At 41.8% G+C, this 20,253-nt stretch overlaps 1 protein-coding gene across 2 annotated transcripts in view; it reads right to left on the bottom strand.

Annotated features, from left to right (window-relative positions):
• The window catches only part of insra (insulin receptor a), a 51,509-nt gene extending 31,587 nt beyond the window's left edge, over positions 1-19,922 (bottom strand). For both annotated transcript variants that reach the window (XM_071526943.1, XM_071526944.1), the window contains exons 1-2: positions 18,846-19,922; positions 10,324-10,872 (exon numbers count right to left, since the gene is read on the bottom strand). In XM_071526943.1, coding sequence (XP_071383044.1) covers positions 10,324-10,872; positions 18,846-18,927 — 631 coding nt within the window. In that variant the 5' untranslated portion in view covers positions 18,928-19,922. The remainder of the gene's footprint in view (positions 1-10,323; positions 10,873-18,845) is intronic.
• Between the last annotated feature and the right edge of the window lie 331 nt (positions 19,923-20,253).

Here is a 20,253-nt window from a genome sequence, read left to right as displayed (position 1 = left end):
CAGCGCTGACGTCTGTCATTAATACAGAGCTGGTTTCCTGGTTTCCTCTCTACCAGTGGGGAACAGATGTTACGGTCCCCACTGCCGTTTCAAAACACGTCTCTGCCTACTGCGGCTCCCTCCCTACCTTAAATAAGGATGAGACTGCAGCAAATGCAGATGGATGGATGGCACGACTTAAAATCAACAATGATTAATTCATTGATTCATTCTGGGTGAGATTAAAGAGAAAGTTGAGCCTGTACCTGAATTCATATATGGTATTACAGTTCAGTCTAGATGTTGAATTTGAACAAATCTGAACTGAATACAGACAGTATTTATTTTAAATCCCTCTGGATTATAAACAACAGATAAATGCTAAAATGTGAACTGTGAAATTATCTCCAAAAGCAAACCAAAGACTGGAAAATGTGACAGTCTTCATTCTGAAAATATAACATTGAAAATATAAACATTTTCAGACAGCCCTATAATTAAATCAGGTTCATCTGGGGGCAAAAGCTCAAACAAACATTGTCTGGGTACATAAATGGTCAATCTCCAGTTCATTATCAATGAAACAGCCACAGGTTTTTTTTTGCCTGATGATAATAAAGATGAATGTCTTTTTCTAAGCTTTAGCTTTGGAGGAGTTGAGGATGTTTAAAAATAATAATAAATAATAATAACAACAATCATTTAAAAAATCATCCTAGATTATGGAAATAAGGTAGAGCTTTTGGTTTCTGCTTTTCAGCAGCACTGCTGATTGAAGGGCCTGCAGACACAGAAGGAAGACATTGATTAAGAGGATAAAATGTCCGACTAATCGAAAAAGAGAGAAAGATTAACAGGGGCTGACAATCACCTGTACTGAGCAGTGTCGCCGTCACACCCCTTCAGTTGATTCACACTTACCGCACACAGAAAACCCAAGACAGGCCTAAGTCAAGATGAATCATAGATAAGCGTAAACCTAACCACAGATGAATAAGATAGAGATGCACAGAGACAGTGTGCCATTAATCTATGAAACTAATGCAAAATTGATTACATACTATTATGGAAACAACAGTTAGGAGTGAAGTGCGTCAGAGGAAAAGGAAAAGACATCAAAACCATCTGTATTTCAGCTTGGACATGACTTTATAAAAAGCAATAGCCTAAAGACCTTGGGTTATTTGTCCCATTTTTTTCCTGGTACCCTTTTGTCAACTGGTCTGACTCAACAACAGCGGGGCTCGGCTGAGGCGGCCGGGGTAGCAACAGGAACCGTAAACAATTTCATTAACCGACCGGCCTCCATTAATAGAACAAAAACATACAAACAACATGGAAAAGCACTTTTTGTTTTTGATGTCACCCCGCTGCCGCTGCCGTCTGAAGGCAGGATATCCAGTTTGTCCGTGACTGGAATAGAAATGATAAACACTGTGCACTCATTGATGGGTAACTACGTCGCCTGCTTGACAGGCAAATGACGCACGCCGCAGCCTTGAATCTTCATATCCTTCCAGCGCTCAGTGTTGGGCTTAAGAAATGACTAGCTTTGTGACTAATTTTGACTACCTGTTATGACATCAAAGCACTTGTGTAAATAATGCTATGCCACGCTGCACTTTGTTTTATTAAAAATGAAAATGCATTTTAGTCATTTAGCTGACACACTTAGCCTGAGAGACATTTTCAATAGAAGTGCAGGTGAAATGTTAGCAGCAACAAAATACTTAATTACGATGCCAGAGCCGTCCTGCAGTGTCCCCTTAATCCCCTTTATGGGCAATTTGAGTGTCTTCCCTCTGGCAGAAGGTTGAGACGGAAAGTCTAATTTCCCATGCCATTAACTTTCTTAACTCTGGTTAATTTATTTATTAGGATCGTCAGAAGGCCATTGTTAATGCAATTTTATGGATGATGGTCTTAATTTATGACTCTTGTGTCTTGTGCTATGCCTTAGGTACGTTTGTGTATTTATGTTTATATGCTTGTTTTTATATCCAGCTGCAAAGAGAATTTCCTCTTGGGGACAATAAAGTTGAACTGAGCTATAGAGAATACATATATATATATATATCTTTTGATTCTGTTCATCAGAGCAAGAGAGTGATCTTGGGTTCTATTTTGTATTTGTTTTATCTAATACTTAAAGAAATAATCTGCAACATTTTCATATAAATAAATGTCTGATTTGTCCCTCTCTACTGCAGAATGTTATAACAATAATGATTCAACTTATACCAGCTTATACCAAGAAAGCTTTAACATGTGTTGTTCTAAACACTCAGTGTCTGGGAGGTCTTTTCCTCAAAAAGCCTTGAATCATTTGCTATTCATGACGTTTTCAGAGAACACTTTCAATTACCATTTATTGCCTTGAATTGCAAATAGCATAAAAAATCAAGGCTTGGCACCAACGCATCAATACCAACCATATTGTGCGGTGAGTTGCTGTGATATTATACAGTAGTGATATTTTCCCCCACTGCAGTTTGAAATCATCTAGGATTATATACTGAATTATATACATCACTGGCCACTAAAGACCGTGAGAAAAATCTGGTACAGTGGCATACACACAACCTAACCACGACATAAAAATACACTGCAGACACCAAATTTCATTTACCAAAATGACACACATCTAGAGAAAAATTACAACACAAACTCAAAAGAAAGCATCTGGGATCAAAGTGTTTTCAAAGTTGCGTGCAACTTGCGAGAGCGGACAAAAAGCGTCTTTCCTGAGGGTCCCATCAAGACAGCGGTAAGCTTTTGTAAATAGAAAGGCTGTGCCGAGTGTGAGCGCGTACAGCGGTGAAGAAACGCCTGTCGGCCCAGCTTTAACAAATGCCTGAAATGTCTGGGATTCCAGGGGAACGGCTCCAGCAGTTAAACTGCGAGGGTTCGCAGGCTGCAGCTCCACGAGACCGAGTGCCAGAGCAGTTAAGTCAGCTCAAAGGAAAGGACTCATTGGGGGGTGGGGGTGGGGTCTGAGAGCATTTTGGATTTAGGCTAGTAGCACTCTGTGTACTGAACCATGAAGGGAGCAGACATGGAGCTCGCTAAGGCTGTGAACAATGGGGGTAGAGATTTTTATACACATCTGTCTGATCTTGTCTGACATGATTCCTTTTTTCCACCCCTTCCTGATTCCAAAATTCTTTGGCATGTGCAACTGCAATGGGTTGGAACTGTCAATCAAACCATGATTTATCATACAGAATAAGTGTAGCTCTTAATTACACAATTAATTAAGTTGTTCCAGTGGCTGGGTAATAAGGCCTTTACATCGTCATTACAACGGCACACTAAGCTCATATCTTATTCCCTCATACCTCAGCTCACAAACTGGTGTGAGGTTACATAAAGCTGAGCAGCGCTGATTACTTAACATCACCAATAATTATTGTATAATTTAGTATTTTGATAACATTTTCTAAAGACACAGCGCTAAGTTTTTACAGTATCTGGTGGAAAGAGAATGGACGGGGGGGACGTGACTGAAATAGAAACAGAAGGAATGATTCATATGATGGCAGGAGGACAGGGCTGGCTTGGCTTTCAAACACGTGTCATGTTTTAGCAGGCAACACTACGGGTAATGAATACACAAGCCTCACAGCGCTGTTGAAATTGGCTTGTACCAGCGCTCAACATGTCAGTTAGACATCAGAAGAGCAGTGTCCTTACACCTCTAGCAGGTGAAATCGGGAGCTCCGAACTGAGATGCAACCAGAGTTTTCATGGTAAAATATTCCCACAATAAAGACGATGTCCTTTCTACCAGAGGCGTAAGGTTTTATGACATCAGAGGTCACTTCCACACCAAAACAATATAGCTTAGTAACGATATCCTCCTATTCCCCAGAGGCAGATTTTACTGGTCACTAAGTTTGTCCTCTTTCATGCCTTGCTGACCTCCACGGGTCACCTGTCAGTATTTTGGTCTCGTTAAAGTGTCTGCGCTACCAAGGCAGCGCTCCAGGCTCCGGCGTCCATTCATAACCTCCGAGAGGAAGCAGACCAACAAAGACAGGAAACAATTGGGAAGTACGCTCCGTGAACTTCCACGACCGCCATTGTTCCGAGTGGAAGATGGACGTGGCGCCAGCGTTGACCGTGGCGTGTGGAAGCTGTGGCGGGTCGCCGGGGAACAGGGTTGAGGTCAACATCGAGATGGGTTACGCCCCCCCCCCGCCCCTCTCCCCCCACGGTGACCGGTGACCTCGCTTTCCTTCCGCTGGCCTGGGAGGATGACTGATGTGTTCATATCCACGATTACACCACAGTGTTACTCTCCTGTTTCCTAGCAGCAAGACTAAACAATAGCTGTCCCCTCTGTCGGCACATACACACACACACACACACGCACAGAAGTATGTCCCCGTGTGATTTATACTCCGTGTCTGTAGTTGCAGTTACGGCTACACACAAACACAGACACACACACCCTGCCCCTGACCGATCTCAGAGCCCATCTTTTGATTGGTGAAAACAGATGCGTGACATCGGCAAAGGGTAAATTTGGACTCTGCGTATCAAGAGAGGCCCGCCGCAGGTTCCTCACCTGACCTGACTGGGTCGTGATTCACAGCAACGCTCCGATTGTAAACGGCCTGCGTGTAGCTAACAGCAGTCAGCCTCCGTCTGCCCACAGGCTGAGCTGCAGAGACACACATGCCACAAGTGTGTTGAGTGCCAACCAATCAGAGGTCGGGGCGGCTGCTGCAGCCATTCTCCACCTTATTGGAGCTAATTAAATATGTAACATATTTTGCGAACCCAGAAGCTGGCGGCTGCTGCTGTGGTGGCGGAGGAAGACAGCCCCCTCCCCCCCTCCTCGCTCTGCCTCTCAGCTGGGTGTCTAATCTCCTTAAGAGGGCAGATAATGAAGATCATTTTATAATGTGTAAAATACTAGCCGCCAGGGAAAACCGTGCTCGTTCAGATCCTTCTGGGCTTGGCGACGGGCCTGCAACGGAAACCGCCGTGCTCCACAAAGAGCACAAACACAATCCAAATGTGATTACAACGTGAAAACAAAGATTCTGCAATGCCCCCCGGACAATAAATGATACTGTAACCTGTCACCAATTTTCTCGTATTTACAATTTTCTCTTAGGTACGAACAAAATGTACGAGTGGTCCAGACCTGTCGTACGAGTCACGTACAATCAACCTGTCGTTCTCCAAAGCAAAAAAACCCCCAAAACTTTGTTGTTGACTAATGGATTGTATCTCTGTCACTCTGAAGAAATTTTGAGTTTGAATATATAAATGACACTGTAAACTAATGTATAATCATGTTGAGAGTAACCAGTACAGTGGTTACAGCAACAGGAAAAATAGCAAGGGAGCAATGATGGCTTTTTCAAAAGAAGGTAGTGCGTAATTTATTTGACCAGAGCCGCATAAAATCTCATAAGTATGCATGTGGGTTAGTAGCCTATAAGTGTGCAAAACAAAAAACACTAATAATTGCCAGGTTATTTGACAAACACTCTGATGAGACAACAGCTGTAACAACGCTTGTATTGGGGGGAAATACATTATAGAGGGAGATAAATCTGATTTATAGGCTATTTTACACCAGTTGATAACTTTAATGTGGGTAAGTGCAAGTGAATCTAAATTTAGGTCTTACCAGGTTGAGGTACAAGTCGCTGTCCAGGGCGACATCCTCCGCTGGACAGCTGACACTGCTATATCGCCAATTATGGCAGGTATAGGCCTATTCTTTCATCTGTCCCTGTAAGGGAGAATTCCTCCTGGCCCTCCTGTTGCAGTCATGGATCGCCTTGCTTTTTGCATCTAATTTCATGTCAAGCCATTTCTTTTTTCATTTCTGTGACGGTGCCCTAACGACAAATCATTATAATCCTATAATATTCCTATAATACTCTGATAGGGACTTAGAGTGTCTGTGGTACTCAGTAGTTAGTTAGTGACCTTATCATGGTATTTTTGTCTTCTGTAGTATCACTATAATATTCCTATAGGGAATTATAGCTTTGTTGTGATATTTATTTAGTATTCATCTAAAATGTATAGGAATACTATAGTTGTTTATCGCAAGGGAACGCACAACAGACCACACTGCATTAACAGCACAAGTTATTTTTCCCCATTCCTTGGCTTTAGCAGGGCCTTTGATTCCACTATTGAATTATAATAAATATTATATGCTTTGGTTGACTTATTTCTAATAGTAGGACTTCAATCTCAGTGCTGGTAGACTTCTCCTTAGTCTTCCTGTCAGTTTTATGAATGAAGCTTCCTGACATATGGGCCGGACGCCTAACCTTATATGGCATTATTGGGGCGTCAATTATGCAAATTCACAATTCTCACGAACACACGTTCATTTAGAACAGGTGGAATTCATCATGTTTACGCAGGTCATTTACGACTGTTTTCTAAAGATACGAGCGTTTGGTGAATCTGACAGGGCAAACTCGTACGAGTCCGCCTCATGAAAAAAGTAAGAGAAATTTAAGATAAGAATGTGAAAATGTTCTTGCATGAGGCCCAATGTATAATACTTTAATGTAGGAACCAATCCAAGCAGATGCATTCAATTATTTCTGCAGCCAAACAAGTGACATGCACAACTGTAATGTAATAAGCAGATCTCATCACCACCACCGCCCCCCAAAAAAACCTCAGACTCAAGCTAATTTTACTCCAAGATAACCTCAACAGGGTTGAACAAGTTTAACAAGTTTAAAGGTACATAAAGCCACCGTCGATTTGACTGGTTTCTTTCAGTAGGAGCCTTTTGATCGTAATCCAAGGAATTTCCTTCATCTGTTCCCCTCATCTCCATCATCTGAAGAACTCAGCTGGGCTCAACCTGACACAAAGTTAAACAATATATATCTTAACAAATGTTTTAATCTTGCATTCAGACTTTGCTTAAGAAATTGCCACTTGCTTCTATCGGCATTTTCCTCACTTGACAAAAAGTTAAGAAGAAAAAGAAAGACTTCAAAAGTGCAAGAAAAAAAAGAAATACTTGATCAGATGGACATTTTTTGCAGTGTGTCTGTCAGCGCAGGTGAACAGCCCCTGGCTTCTTATTGAGCCACAGCCAATATCTTTGTCTGCTAGCTCCTCTTAGGGCTCAGGCTAAACTGACATCCTAACAGCTAAACAAGCAGTGTCAAATAACAGTCATTAGCAAAGCACGATCAAATGGCCATTATCTCTAAACAAGTGTTTAAACACAGCATTTTTCTGCTTTGCAACAGATTTATAAAATCTCGGTTTAGAAATGGAATTCAGAACTAGACAGAATAACACCAAATCTGAAGGCTTTGATGAAAAATGGTAAGATGTTCAGTATTTGAGTAATTTATAAGATGAAAACAACAGAAACAACTTTTAAAAAGTAATGTAATATGTAAGAGTGGTTCAAGCTCTGTATGGAAAGCTTTGTGCACATTTGATGTGAGTATCTAGATGCATTTGTTTGGCACTTGTCTTTAATAAAGCTCTACAATGTGTCTAACATAATATAAGTTAATATAACTACATTTCAAAGCCTTAATTGTGAAGAAGACCAAGGATCTTCACAGGATGCCATCTTATACTTGCCACTCATCTAGATGTTGTGATGGTACGTGTGTGCGTGTGGCCAAATCTAATCAGCTTAGGTAATGAGCATCTCCTGCAACCTCGCTTTGCCACTTTGCTAAACGGACGCACCCAATTTAGTGTAAAAAGGAGGGGGAAATTAGCAGTGGCTGCTCTAGGAGCAGCTCAAATTACCCCCGTTATAGAAGTAGGGAAAGGAAATGGGTTGTGACTCCAAACATGGGAGCTAAGCCAAGCCTCATGGTTCTGCAGCTTTGTTTTCTGTGGGTGTAGAGACTACAGAAAGTGTGTGACCCACAGTCGCCTCTGGCAGGACTCAGCACAAGAGGGATGCACCGATACGACTTAGTCACTGCCGATTCTTCAGAGTGCAAAACTTTTAAATATGGGCCAATACCAAATTGATCCATTCATTTAAGACTTATTTTGGGGTCAAAATGATTATGTGATACAATCGACTGTTCTCCATTATAGAGATCTATTATGCATGAAAAGAGCAAAAAAGTTGTTTGATCTCCAAAATACTACTTGTGGCTCTTGGTATCAGATCTTAATACTGGGAAACTCTCCAACACTGATACTCTATGTTAATCTGGTATCAGCCATTAGACACCAGTATTAGTATTGGTGCATCTGTGCTCAAGATTCATAAGGGCACCTTCATGCACAAAAACTCACTTCAGTTACAACAGCAGGCCTGATACCAAAAGATGATAGAAAAGGAAATGCTGGCCACAATGAATTTAGAAGAAGTAGTTTATTTAGGAACTATTCTAGTTCTCCTAACAACATAAATAGGCTGCATCTTAACAGGGCACCGAATGCCTCGCACTCTGTTCTGTGGTTCTAGCTGGGGCTTAACGGGTCTTTTCATGCTTTAGTGAAACTAGGCCAAAAACCACAGGCCCCAGACCACAAGACCACAGGCCCTGCCTGTGCCGACTGCAGGCCCATGATTGGAGATCAGTGCTTGCCAGTCGGCTTCTGGTCTTGGTTCTTCGTCAGAGGATGGCACATGTTAACTCAATTTGGGATCATCTCTGCTGCTAGACTTTTTTTTATAATACTTCCTCCTTAACATTTTCACCACAATTTGACAATAGGCCTTCTGGGCCTATTCAGCAAATCTATTCAAGGACTAGTGATGAGTATAAGCAATCACCTAAAGCACAAAGTCATTAATGGAAAAACTATAAAACCACACTTCAGCCGCAAGGGGACTGAAGAGCATAATAAGGGGTCTAGCTCTATTTTATGGAAACCATCACAACAACCTCAGATACATCAATAAGAGCTTGAGAAAGCAGACATGCACGGAGAAACTGGTTCAAAAGAGCAGTTAAATTATGTGGACTGAGCGTTGCATAATGGTGCAAGCCAAGGAGTTCAGACAGCACCCATACGCAAAATTCTTCTCAGCGCTCAAACTTGAACTCTTTGGCAGTGTGAAATGGGTGGGCTTGTCGTTTTACGACAAAAGCCACTTCAGAGGGAACAACTCATTTCCAAGGAGCTGTGCTTGGGGGCAATTAGAAATGTGGCATTATGTCTGTCATCTCCCTTGCCTGGGCTTCTCCACACATCATGAGCAATGACAACATTACTGTCTAGTGAAAATAAACATTCACAGACTAACTGGCGAGGCGTTGCATCATATTAAAGAGCACGGTTCGAACTGCATTGACACAAAACTTGGCCTACTTAACTAAACCTACGCACATGACTTGGCTCTGACATTTCAACACTAAACGGGACACAAGTAACTGTTTTGGCAAAACTCAACTTTTCTCTGTCTGATAAACACACAAAAAGGCTTACCGTGCCTTGTATCGCTATGAATTTAGTTGTGATGACACATTCATTCTGATGCTAACAAAGAAGAACTATTTTCATTTTAAACAGTAGCCCTAATCTACTTTCATATGATCCGATTAGAGAGTTGTAATCTGTAAATCTTAAGACTGATTAGTTATGAACAACGAGAACAACGTTCCCGGAAGCAATAAACATCTACCAGCACAGCGCTAGAGAGTTGTTTTGTCACCATTAGTAGTGCGAAGTAATGAGACACAGAAACCTGACCGTATGAAAATAATCTAGGTGCAGTGGCATGTTCAAAATCCAAAACAACTGGCAGAAAGTTTCAGTTCTACGTCACTTCCTCAAGGAGAGAAATCCAACTATGACTGAATCATGTAAACCAGGGTTTTCCCCGTTAACGCATTACTATAGTGCATGTAAATGCGTCAATCAAATTATTGCTGTAACCTGGTTATTCCCAGTTACCGTGTTATTAGTGTGCATGTAAACCCGCAAAGTGACAGGGGTCGAATATATGTCAGGAGGCAGGGCTGGGCGATATGGTTGAAATCAATATCATGATAATCATACAGATATTTTTTCGATATCAGTATATATCACAATATGGTTCATGTATGCAAAATCACGTTAAATAATCAAGTGAATGTTCATCTCATTGAACCGAATGGTAATGTTAGGTGTGGTGTCAAACAAAACTGAAATTTTCAAATAATATTCCTACCATACTTCATTTTATCAGAGTTTTTAAGTAAAATTTGCTTGTCATCATCAATTTAGACAATTTAGCAGAAATGTGTGTCACGATATCAAAATATCTTCATATCAACACAATATGATTCCACTGAAAGACAATAAACAATAATATTGAATTATCGCCCAGCCCTATCAGGAGGGTTACAGTATTAAAACAAAAAGACTGCTTACTTCTTTGACAGTGCTTCTGTGTCCAGCAGCGTTCGCTGAAGTGTCCGTTGATGGTGGTCGTCTGGCAGGTGGTCTTTCCCTTGGCCGCCCCCGGACAAACATCTCCACACTCTCGGTCGTTCTTGTTGGCCATGATGTAGTTGTCCTCGACAGTGTCCAGGATCTTGGACCAGTCCAGGGTGGAGAGGTAGCAGAGGTCCGGGTTTTTCTCGATCCTCACGGCTCCTCGGGTGATGTTCATCAGGCTGTGGAGGCCGATCTCTCGGAGCTGGAGCATCTCAAACACCACCAGGGCGTAGTTGAAGAACAGGTTGTTGCCCCTGATGACGGTGAGGTTGGGGAAGAGGTCGCTGAGGCTCTCCATGCCATAAACTCTGAAGAGCAACAGGTAGTCGGTGACCACTGTCAGCTTGGGGAAACTCAGGCCCCGGTAATCTTCAGGCTTGGTCTTGAACATAAGTAGGATCTTCAGGTGGCCTTCAATCACAGTGCAGTTCTCTAATGTCTGCAGGTTGGTCACATTGTTCCGGATGTCCTTGCTGGAACAAACTGAAAAGACATGAAAAGGGCGAAGGGGGAAAAAACAGGATCTTTAGAAACTAGATTCCTTCATGTACGACTCAAGAAATCTCACAGGAAAAACAAAAATAAACAACATTAAGCGTCTGTAATCACCGGTTAGGCTCCACAACTAATAGCTGAGCTTTTCTCAGTTTACACTAGGATCAAGGAAATAAGCAGCTGCGTCGTTCACTCTGCTGGAAAACCCAAGACTTTGATGCACAATATCTTGTGAAAGGTCAAGATGTACGGTACACTCTCTTGTGGGTTATTAAAAACAATATTGTACTACAAATAGGAAAAGTTATGAAGCTTGGATATAAACAAATTCTCCTGACACTCTAGAAAACAATGATTAAAATGCTGATATCAGAGAATTTATCTTGTTCAGTCGTCCATTTATTACAACTGGTGAGGCAAGACGTCAGCTTTGTAAACTTCAATTGGAAAACCAGTTTTGAGGAAGTTGAAGACGGTCTGGAGGAGAAAGAAAGAGACCACTTGGTAATGAGAGGGGATATTTCACTGAAAAATATGTGGTTATGTCTCTGGCTTTGATGAAAACCAGACCCCTTCGCTGACATTTTGTTTAGCAACCACATATCTGGCTGTGAGCCACATTCAAATATGGAGTGCTGTCATCAGTGTCAAGTTGTGCTCATCCTTGGCTACTCTTGTTTGATTTGTGTAGCTGCTGCTGTAACTTAAGACCATAAAAAACATTACCTAATATATTAAAAATATGCCCCTGCAGGGGCATTCAAGTGTTAATGGTCATGTGTTGCACCAGTAGTAGATTTGTAGCTTTTTCAGACATGACCTAGACACATGATCCTGTTTGACGAGAAATTCCATAACTATGCAGATAGCCCACATTTTTTTCCGTCTCAAACTTTTCCAAACTATACTGTGTCACGATGAAGCAGCACAATAGCTGCATGTTAGTCACACCACACCTGTAGACAATGTACGCAGTAAGTTTGTAGCCTACAGCCTATTGCCAAATATATCAAACACCTCAACATGCATGACATTAGGCTATTACGTTCATGAGGTGCTTTTTGAAGATAAAAAGCTGACAGTAATGAGGTTTTCCCCAACTCTCTGCAAACTCCTGGAAATCAGCCAGACTCTTCAGCAGATGCCTTTTGTGTGACATAACACCAGTAATGATGGCCATAAAAACTTTCCTTTACAGGTGCAGTGTGGGACATTCCAGGCCCAATTTTACAGTTCACAAGTCATGGCTGCAGCTGGAAGTGTGCTGCCTGGTGAGCGTTCTGTATTTGTTTACCAACCAACCAACCCACCACCGAGCTGTGCACATCAGGCCAACTGGCCAACCATGTGGGGAAGAGGTATAACAGCTAGGCATACACCTCTTTATGGCAGCAGCTCATTTTACACCTTGTGTTGCATAACAGTACAAGACAACCGGCACACTGAGTGTCCAATCACTAAGCTTCAGGATGACAAACAACAAGCTTTTCACTCCATGACCTTTATAGCCAGAATGTTCACACCACGGAAAATAATCTAGGCTTTAACCTACAACTTCGAAGCTTGTTCAAAATAGAGGCAAGATTTCTTAACATGGATTTCAATTACAGGCTTTTAAAAGCAACTTGACTCGTTAAAAAAGCACATTTCCCCCTTTCAAACTGCTTTACATTTCGATCCACAGCTCTCCTCGTGGTCTCTGGAGCGCTGCCGAATTGTAAGCATGAATGGCATGCCTCGAACCTGTAATTTCAACACTTCCACTTACAAATGAAGCACTTCACATCAAACTGATGGGGAGTGCGAGTGGAGTGTGCAGCAAGTCTCGCCTACTGTAGACTAGACCCATTACCCAGACTTAACTTTGTGTAACACATTTAAAACTATGATGAGCCTAGCCCTCTCTCTTTCTCTCTCTCTCGCATACGGTTTAAAAAACCAAGGCACCGGAAGTGTGAACATGAGGGGACAGCGGCAGTTAGCTGAACCAGCAGGGACCAAGTACTGAGTGACCCTGTGGAGAAGGCAGAACATCACAGGGCGGCGAGTCCAGGCTCCCATCAGTGTACACTTTCAGCCAGGCCAGTATTTTTAGCACCGCATTCCCAATAGAGAATCTAATACACTCTGTCCGTACCGATAGTGGCTCGCATTGGAAACTGGAACACTGCAGGCCTGGTGTGTATGTGAGGAATTCTGGAGCAGCAGGAGAGAAAGGACTGGCCAGGCCGACTTCTCCGTGTGCGAACATTAGGCTCGGACCAAAACTTTGGCAGAGGCAGGAACTTGATGCGCCTCAAACATCGTTTTTGTTTTTTGTTTCAGAGCATAGCACAGAGAAAATGACCCACCCAATTCATGCAAAACCAATCAGATGCATTATTAAATGCTTCCTGTGTAGAGTTAAAAAAATAGAGAAGTTTGGGGACACCACAAGCAAATAGGGTTACCATGGCGACTCGGCCGGCTGCAGCTCTTCATTAACTTTCAGTACATCGCCTGCTCTGAGCCAGACAAGAGTGAAAACACAGACACCGTGCTTCGAAGCGTCAATTACAATCATTAGGACGGCAGATTTCTACTGATCAACACCATCAGACCCCTCTACCGCGCCCCCCGCCCCCCGACAGAGATGCACTTTAAAGGCCAATTAGAAAGAGGCGGGATGATGGTTTCCCGTCCCAGCAACACCCCAAGCGAGGAAAAACACGCTTTATTGACTCTTATTGCCGCCTTGTAGCACCTGAATAAAATAACAACGGGGGCGATTACCAGCCGGGAGAGAGCTCAAAATCAAAGTGTAGCTGTTGATCACAAGATGTTTCCTAAATTTAACTCAACAGGTGCTGAAACAAACTTCCCCCGTGGAGTTTTCAGTTCAGAAAGCAAATACACGCAGGCTGTGTTACGGGTACTCAGCCCTGCACAATCTAATAACAGGCGAACGGCCAGCGCTGAACATCACAGCCTACGCTAACAAGCATCACAAGAGTTGTGAAATGCAAACACAGTAACATATCTCGCTGAGAGTTGCTGAGCTAGACTGTCTGTCCACAAGTGTGCTAGGTAGCATAGGCATACAAACCCACAACCCTTTTTTCTACAGCTGCATCACTGACCGTGCTGATCTGGTGAAGGAGGCGGATGGGGGCGACTGGTTGCTAGACTGATGGTGCACGTTATCGCTGGGCCTCAATAAGCGAGCAGGAACACAAACATTCAATGATTGCAACACTTCCCTTTTCAAGGTTTCGCTGTTCTGTTGTTTTCCCAACCTAGGCTCAAACTGACTGCAGATCTACAGAATGCCGAGGTCACCGAGAAACACGCTCAGCGCTTCCAAACCGCCGTGTGATGTAATCCACGTTAAGGAGGGTTGTAAAACCTCATCAATCATTCATCCATCAGCTTTAAGCTACATTGTAAACACTCAAACCAACTTTTAAATAACACTTAAGACACAATGGTACATCACAGAATATACTCTTGCATGTAGAGCTGCAACAATTAATCGATTAGTTGTCAACTATTAAATTAACCGCCAACTATTTTAATAATCGATGAATTGGTTTGATTAATTTTTTGTACAAAAATAAGTCAAAATTCTCTGATTCCAGCTTCAGCTTAAATGTGAATATTTTCTGGTTTCTTTACTCCTCTATGACAGTAAACTAAATATCTTTGGGTTGTGGACAAAACAAGACATTTGAGGACGTCATCTTGGGCTTTGGGAAACACTGATCGACATTTTTCACCATTTTCTGACATTTTATAGACCAAACAACTAATCGATTAATCGAGAAAATAATCAACAGATTAATCGACAATGAAAATAATCGTTAGTTGCAGCCCTACTTGCATTACAGGCAACTTTTGCATTTCATCCTTTTATGATTGATTAATTGATTCATTTTCAAACAAGCAGAAATTCTGACAATCCTTGTTTCAACTCCTTGTTTCACCTCAATGCTACATTTAATAAGTAGGTGTACAATCCTTAAACTTTGAATGGCTCTGGACAGCGATTGGGGTTAATTAAGATGGGAGGTTTGTCATCTCTTGAGCTGCACAGGATTAAATATTAGTCTGTTGGTGACATTACTACAACTCAAGAGGGATATAACCTCGAGAATGCGAGAGTCAAGGCCATCTTGAATAGTATAGTTTATCCTATAAATGTCTCCTCAGCAGGGGTTGGGGGGTTATCAAGCGTGCCAGCTGTTTGGTCAGAGGTGGCATCCCAAGCAGAGAACATCAACAACACAACATAGTATAGCAGTACGGGGAATTAAATATCTCACATTAATCTGGTTCTGTCTAAACAAACAAAAGTAATTCAAGTCCAGACTCTAAATAGAGTGGAGTGAAAGAGAAGCCTGCAAACCACAAAGTTCCCCCTGAGATTGTGGGATGTGTGTCCTGCGGAGAGATGGCTCGAGACACAAAGAAGATAATTTGGTGATTCACTGCCCACCAGCTGCTCTCACTTCCACAATATTCTCTCTTAAGTGCAGGTTAGGAACACACAACATTAGATTTATAAATAAAAATCATAAGCCTAACGTTTTTTGTTATTTTGTTCTCCATTTTTACATCTAGGAGATCTGTTTTTTTGGCTACTCTGCAAGACCGGTACAATTTTAACACTTCAAAGATGGCAGATGTCATACTAAAACGACTAGCCAAGGCTTCACTTGGCATCTATTCATCTCTAACTACAGGCTACATCAGAATTCATATTCAGGTTACTGAAAACTTTATGCATTCTTCAGGGCGTTAAGGCCACTGTTGACACTGAGGTAATTATTACCTCCGAAGTGTATGAGCACAATAACAAGCACATTTCCTTTTAACAGGGGCACGGTGTCAAGGGTAAAGAGAGATCTGAGAAAACAACACTTCCTTGTCAAGACGCTTGTGTGGTCGGAGTGTCAGGCTGATGTTTGAGTGCAGGTGTGGCAGATTACTGCTTTTTCAAGTGATATATATATAATGTTTTAACAGCGAACGTGTCAAGCAGGATTAGAAGGCCATTTCTGAGGGTGACAATTACAAAAACCATTCTTTTGTGTACATGTCAAACACACTCATGACTGGGGCTGGAGATGGCAGTGGTAGCGTGTGTGTGTGTGTGTGTGTGTGTGTGTGGGGTTGACAGTTCTATCACCTGAGATCACTCTCCTCGTGAGGAGTCATAAATCAAGGGCGGCAGGTCCTTGGACTGCTGCCCACCTACCAGCCCTCCTTTAACAAGAGTGATATTCAACAACAGGCCACCGGTAGCTGCATGGCAAGTCCCTGCTCTGACTGACACTTATGACAATGGGATGACTGTGAACGTGGCGTGGCGATACAGATTTATGAGCGAGATAGCGTCCTGACAACCTGACCACCTGAGACGAGACACACAGCCTGAGGTGAACCAAGCTGGCAGCGGCACAACACCCACCAACTGAGATAGACACAGACTTTAGGAGACAGGATTTTTTTACGAAACATAAGACTGTGAGACACGTTTGCAAGTACAAGGATAAATGGCAAATTTCGACCACCGTCAGCGGCTGAGAAAATTAAATCAAAATCACACAACCACTAAATATAAGCTGCATTAGTAAGTGAACTTTTCCATCAAGCTGAGCTGGACAGCTACCAACAAGTAGCTCAGAAGATTTCCTGAATTCGGCATTGGTCAGTCCGGCTTATGAAATCGGCCAGTGTGAGGCCCGAGCTCCACTCTTCCCTTGTGTGGTTCACTCTCAAGTCTGAGAGGAGCGAGAAGGGGGGGCAGCAATGCAATTACACAACTTGTTTTTGATTTATGTCTTAAAATTCTCGCTCAAACTGGTTCGATGACATTGCCCAACCCCCCCTCTCTAGAGCCGATGAAAGGTGAGAGGTATTTTTTGTTCAGAGCTCCTCTTAAACCTACTATTACAATATGACAGGAACAAACTTCATATACTGTACAAAGGAGGAGGAGCTCTTGCTACTCTTTGGACAACAAACAACAAGTAAAACACTGCTGTGTATATGCACTTGCTTCAAAATTATTTTAAGCCTTATCCATAGAAATCAGGCTAAACTACTGTTTCTAACATTACAAGAAGGTTTTGGTCAAAGAACAGTAAAACACATTTCTCAGTCCCTGTTTGGACAGAAGGTGCCAATTGACTGACAGATGCTCCATGCTGTTTCAAAGATCATAAATACCTTAAAACGTGTCCCAAGTTGTAAAACAACTGAATGCATTAACACATCAGCCTAGCAATTTAATTACAATTTAGTAAATTACTATGTTATAAGCAAAGTTGATCTGTAAAATCCATTTTTATATTTTTGCATTAGTGTACCAAAACCAATGCCATGTATTTGGACATGCATTTGCCTTTGTCAGCTAAGAGTTCATTAATACAGCCTAATACAATTTTATTGCATAAAGAGGAGCTTTTAATATTATTTAGATATTTAATATGTCTTGCTTTGGCTTAACTGCCTGCCTATTTCTGTATATATTTTTGAGAATTCACTCCACAGCAGAAAACTCTTAGAACAAAAGTAATGGCAGATGGATTGAACACAAGCCAATGTTTCCTCCAACTAGGCAAAGCCAAGTGTCACAAGAATAGTTAGATCTATTTCACTATTTCAGAAAGTCCTAAAGTCCAGACAGTTGAGAAACGGCATGAAGAGCTGTTTTGTAGGCAATGAAGAACTTTGGCAATTCTTCCTCCCATCTGTAAATCTCTAGTAACCTGTATTGAATCATTTTGCTGTGATAAAAATTGACATGTCCTCAGTATATGGGACACTGGGTGAAAGAGTGACAGCACCTTTGAGACACATAATGTTCCTACATTTACTAGATAATGGACTCTGTGATTGTCTTTAAAATGTTCCTAACATTAAACAGTCAAGTTGTCCTACAGGTTCTATACATTTCCTCACGTGTATAGGAGTATCTGCTAGTAACATTCAAGTAAGAAAGTAAATGGGTGCAGGCATTCTTGTGTTTGAGAAATGTGAAAATGTCTGCGGGTGGTGATTGCAGATGTGTTCATTCATTCTTATCACTCGGGCTTCTTGGCTGGCGAGTATAAAAGGATTGTCAGGAGCTGTAAAGAGGGCTTATTGTTACATTCCTGCTCTGCCACAGCAATAAGCCAAGGCTTTGCATGTACAATAACAACCAATTTGTTCTTCTTAATTCTCACACTACTTCTTTGGGACAAAACATTTTGTTTACAGTTCCCGTAGACTCAAATAGCCGATAAGTGTTAACCTTTGTCCCTTCAATACAGTGACTATCTACAACCAGTGCTGCTTACCTGCCATTATCAAATCACCATCAATTCAGTTAAAAACACAGTATAACTTCCCTATAGGGACTTACAGTGCGTCTGTGGTAATCAGTAGTGGATTTATAGTATGGTCGTTTTTATCACTATAATACTACAAAAGGATATTATATATACTTTGTAGTTTTGCTGCTATATTCCTATGGTGTCCTTCTGAAATTTAGACTAATTGGGATTAGAAATGGGATTAATATATTTCAGTGGCTACCAGAATGGGGTCGTGGACCTAACGGGTCTCCATCAAAATGAGAGATAATGCAGTTTAACTATTATTCCACTTCATGGCACAATGAAAAATGCTTAAAGATGTCTATTTTTCATTTTAGGTTTCTCTGCCTTCGCTGTTATAACCTCGCCTGCAATACAGACAATTACTACTATATTAAAATCATATCTTACTATTGACTAAACAAATACATTTTATGTATAATTGACTCGTGGTCTATTTGTGGGTCTTTTATATTAAGTCTGACAAGCCCTGCTTTATTTTATTTTTCTTAAGTGTAGAGCCAGGCAGCTGACAATTAAGGTGCGATCTAATTGAATAATTTGACATAATTATGCTGCTCATATGCGACATAAAATGTGATAATTAAAGTTACTTACTCTCTCCACTTGCTTGATGACAGCTCCATACAATGCAGACAGTGGTCACAACAAAACCCCAAAACAAAGTCCGGAGCCACATATTGACTCGGGTTAAGTCTCTATCCAAGGCTGTCCGGGGCAGATACACAATAATCCCTTGTGAACACGCTTCAAACTAGCAAGAAATGCTTTCAGGAAATTGGTTTTGTTAAGCGGCGTGAGCCAACAGGTAAACAAAAATAAAAACAAGACATCCCGGAAGATGGGCGGAGGAACAAGTCCAGCGTGTTCAGTCAAATACTAGCTAACGTTGCTAGCCACCTCATGGAAAAGCACCGTTAACAAACAACGGCACGGGACACGAATACTCGGTTTATGTATTCGTTCGCGATTAAATTCATTGGTCGAGTGAATTAGCACAGTTTAGTTTGTCTACGTCGAGAAAAACAGACTTGTTGGCCGAGCAGGAGCTAGCGTTAGCCGCTAGCAAACGAGAGTTAGCTAGCTGGCTCCACCACTCCAGCCCAGGCCACAAGTGAAGTTTGCGCTGCTATCCTGCAACTCTCTCAATAAAATTCCCCTTAAGGAATCGCATGCATAGCTGTACTATCGCTATACACCATATTTTTTGAAGTGATTGGTTATATGCACGAAAAATATTTCTTCGTCTGCTGCTGACTCGACGATTGTAGCTTGCGTGGCGTAGTGAGTCTTGCGTAAAAATCCTCTCAACTCCCCAGTGAACACACAACAGCGATTACAATGTGCTTATTTAGCATGTGAAATATCAGGAGCTACATCCAAAGCGCAAACTCCCGAGTCAATGCAGAGATTTCAGTGAGACCTCCACTCTCAAAAAGGCTGTCAGACTTCGTCGTGGCTCGGGTATATCGTCCAGCTCTCCTGTTTTTTGTGGAAATAAAAAACACAAAACGTGCTCCAGGTTGATTTCATGCTCCGGGCAGATATCGACAGTACAATTGAGCGTTGATTCGTACGAGCGAAAGATAAGAGAAATAGAGTTTGAAACTTATTTTTTTCCTGCTCCTCCACAGCCAGAGGTAGATTGAACAGTCCCAGGTCCCCTAGGATCCCCTTCTTCCCTGCCTCTCCGCCAGTAAACAAACCCTGCCAGTGATCCAGATGGGGCGAGGGGGAAATACGGACTGGAGCTTATTGGATTACACAACAAACTGTTCAACAAAAAGTGTAGGCAAACAGTGCTGGGTGGTAGCGGTGAGTTCAAACGCAATCTAATTACTTTTCCCAGTGAGTTGTAGTGAAACGGATTACTATTTTAATTTCAGTTAATATTGTATAGTTACTAATGATAACTGCTCACATTTGTTAGCACCACATCTTAAAGTTAAAGGTCCACTGTGATGAGGATTTCATTTCTCAATTTCATGGTATAATTTAACAAAGG

This window comes from Centroberyx affinis, unplaced genomic scaffold, assembly GCF_046629955.1.
Source record: "Centroberyx affinis isolate AG114_WGS23_722 - 3 ecotype Tasmania unplaced genomic scaffold, CSIRO-AGI_Caff_v1 ptg001479l_1, whole genome shotgun sequence".
Taxonomy (NCBI): domain Eukaryota; kingdom Metazoa; phylum Chordata; class Actinopteri; order Beryciformes; family Berycidae; genus Centroberyx; species Centroberyx affinis.
This window is presented reverse-complemented; position numbering and strand designations above follow the sequence as displayed.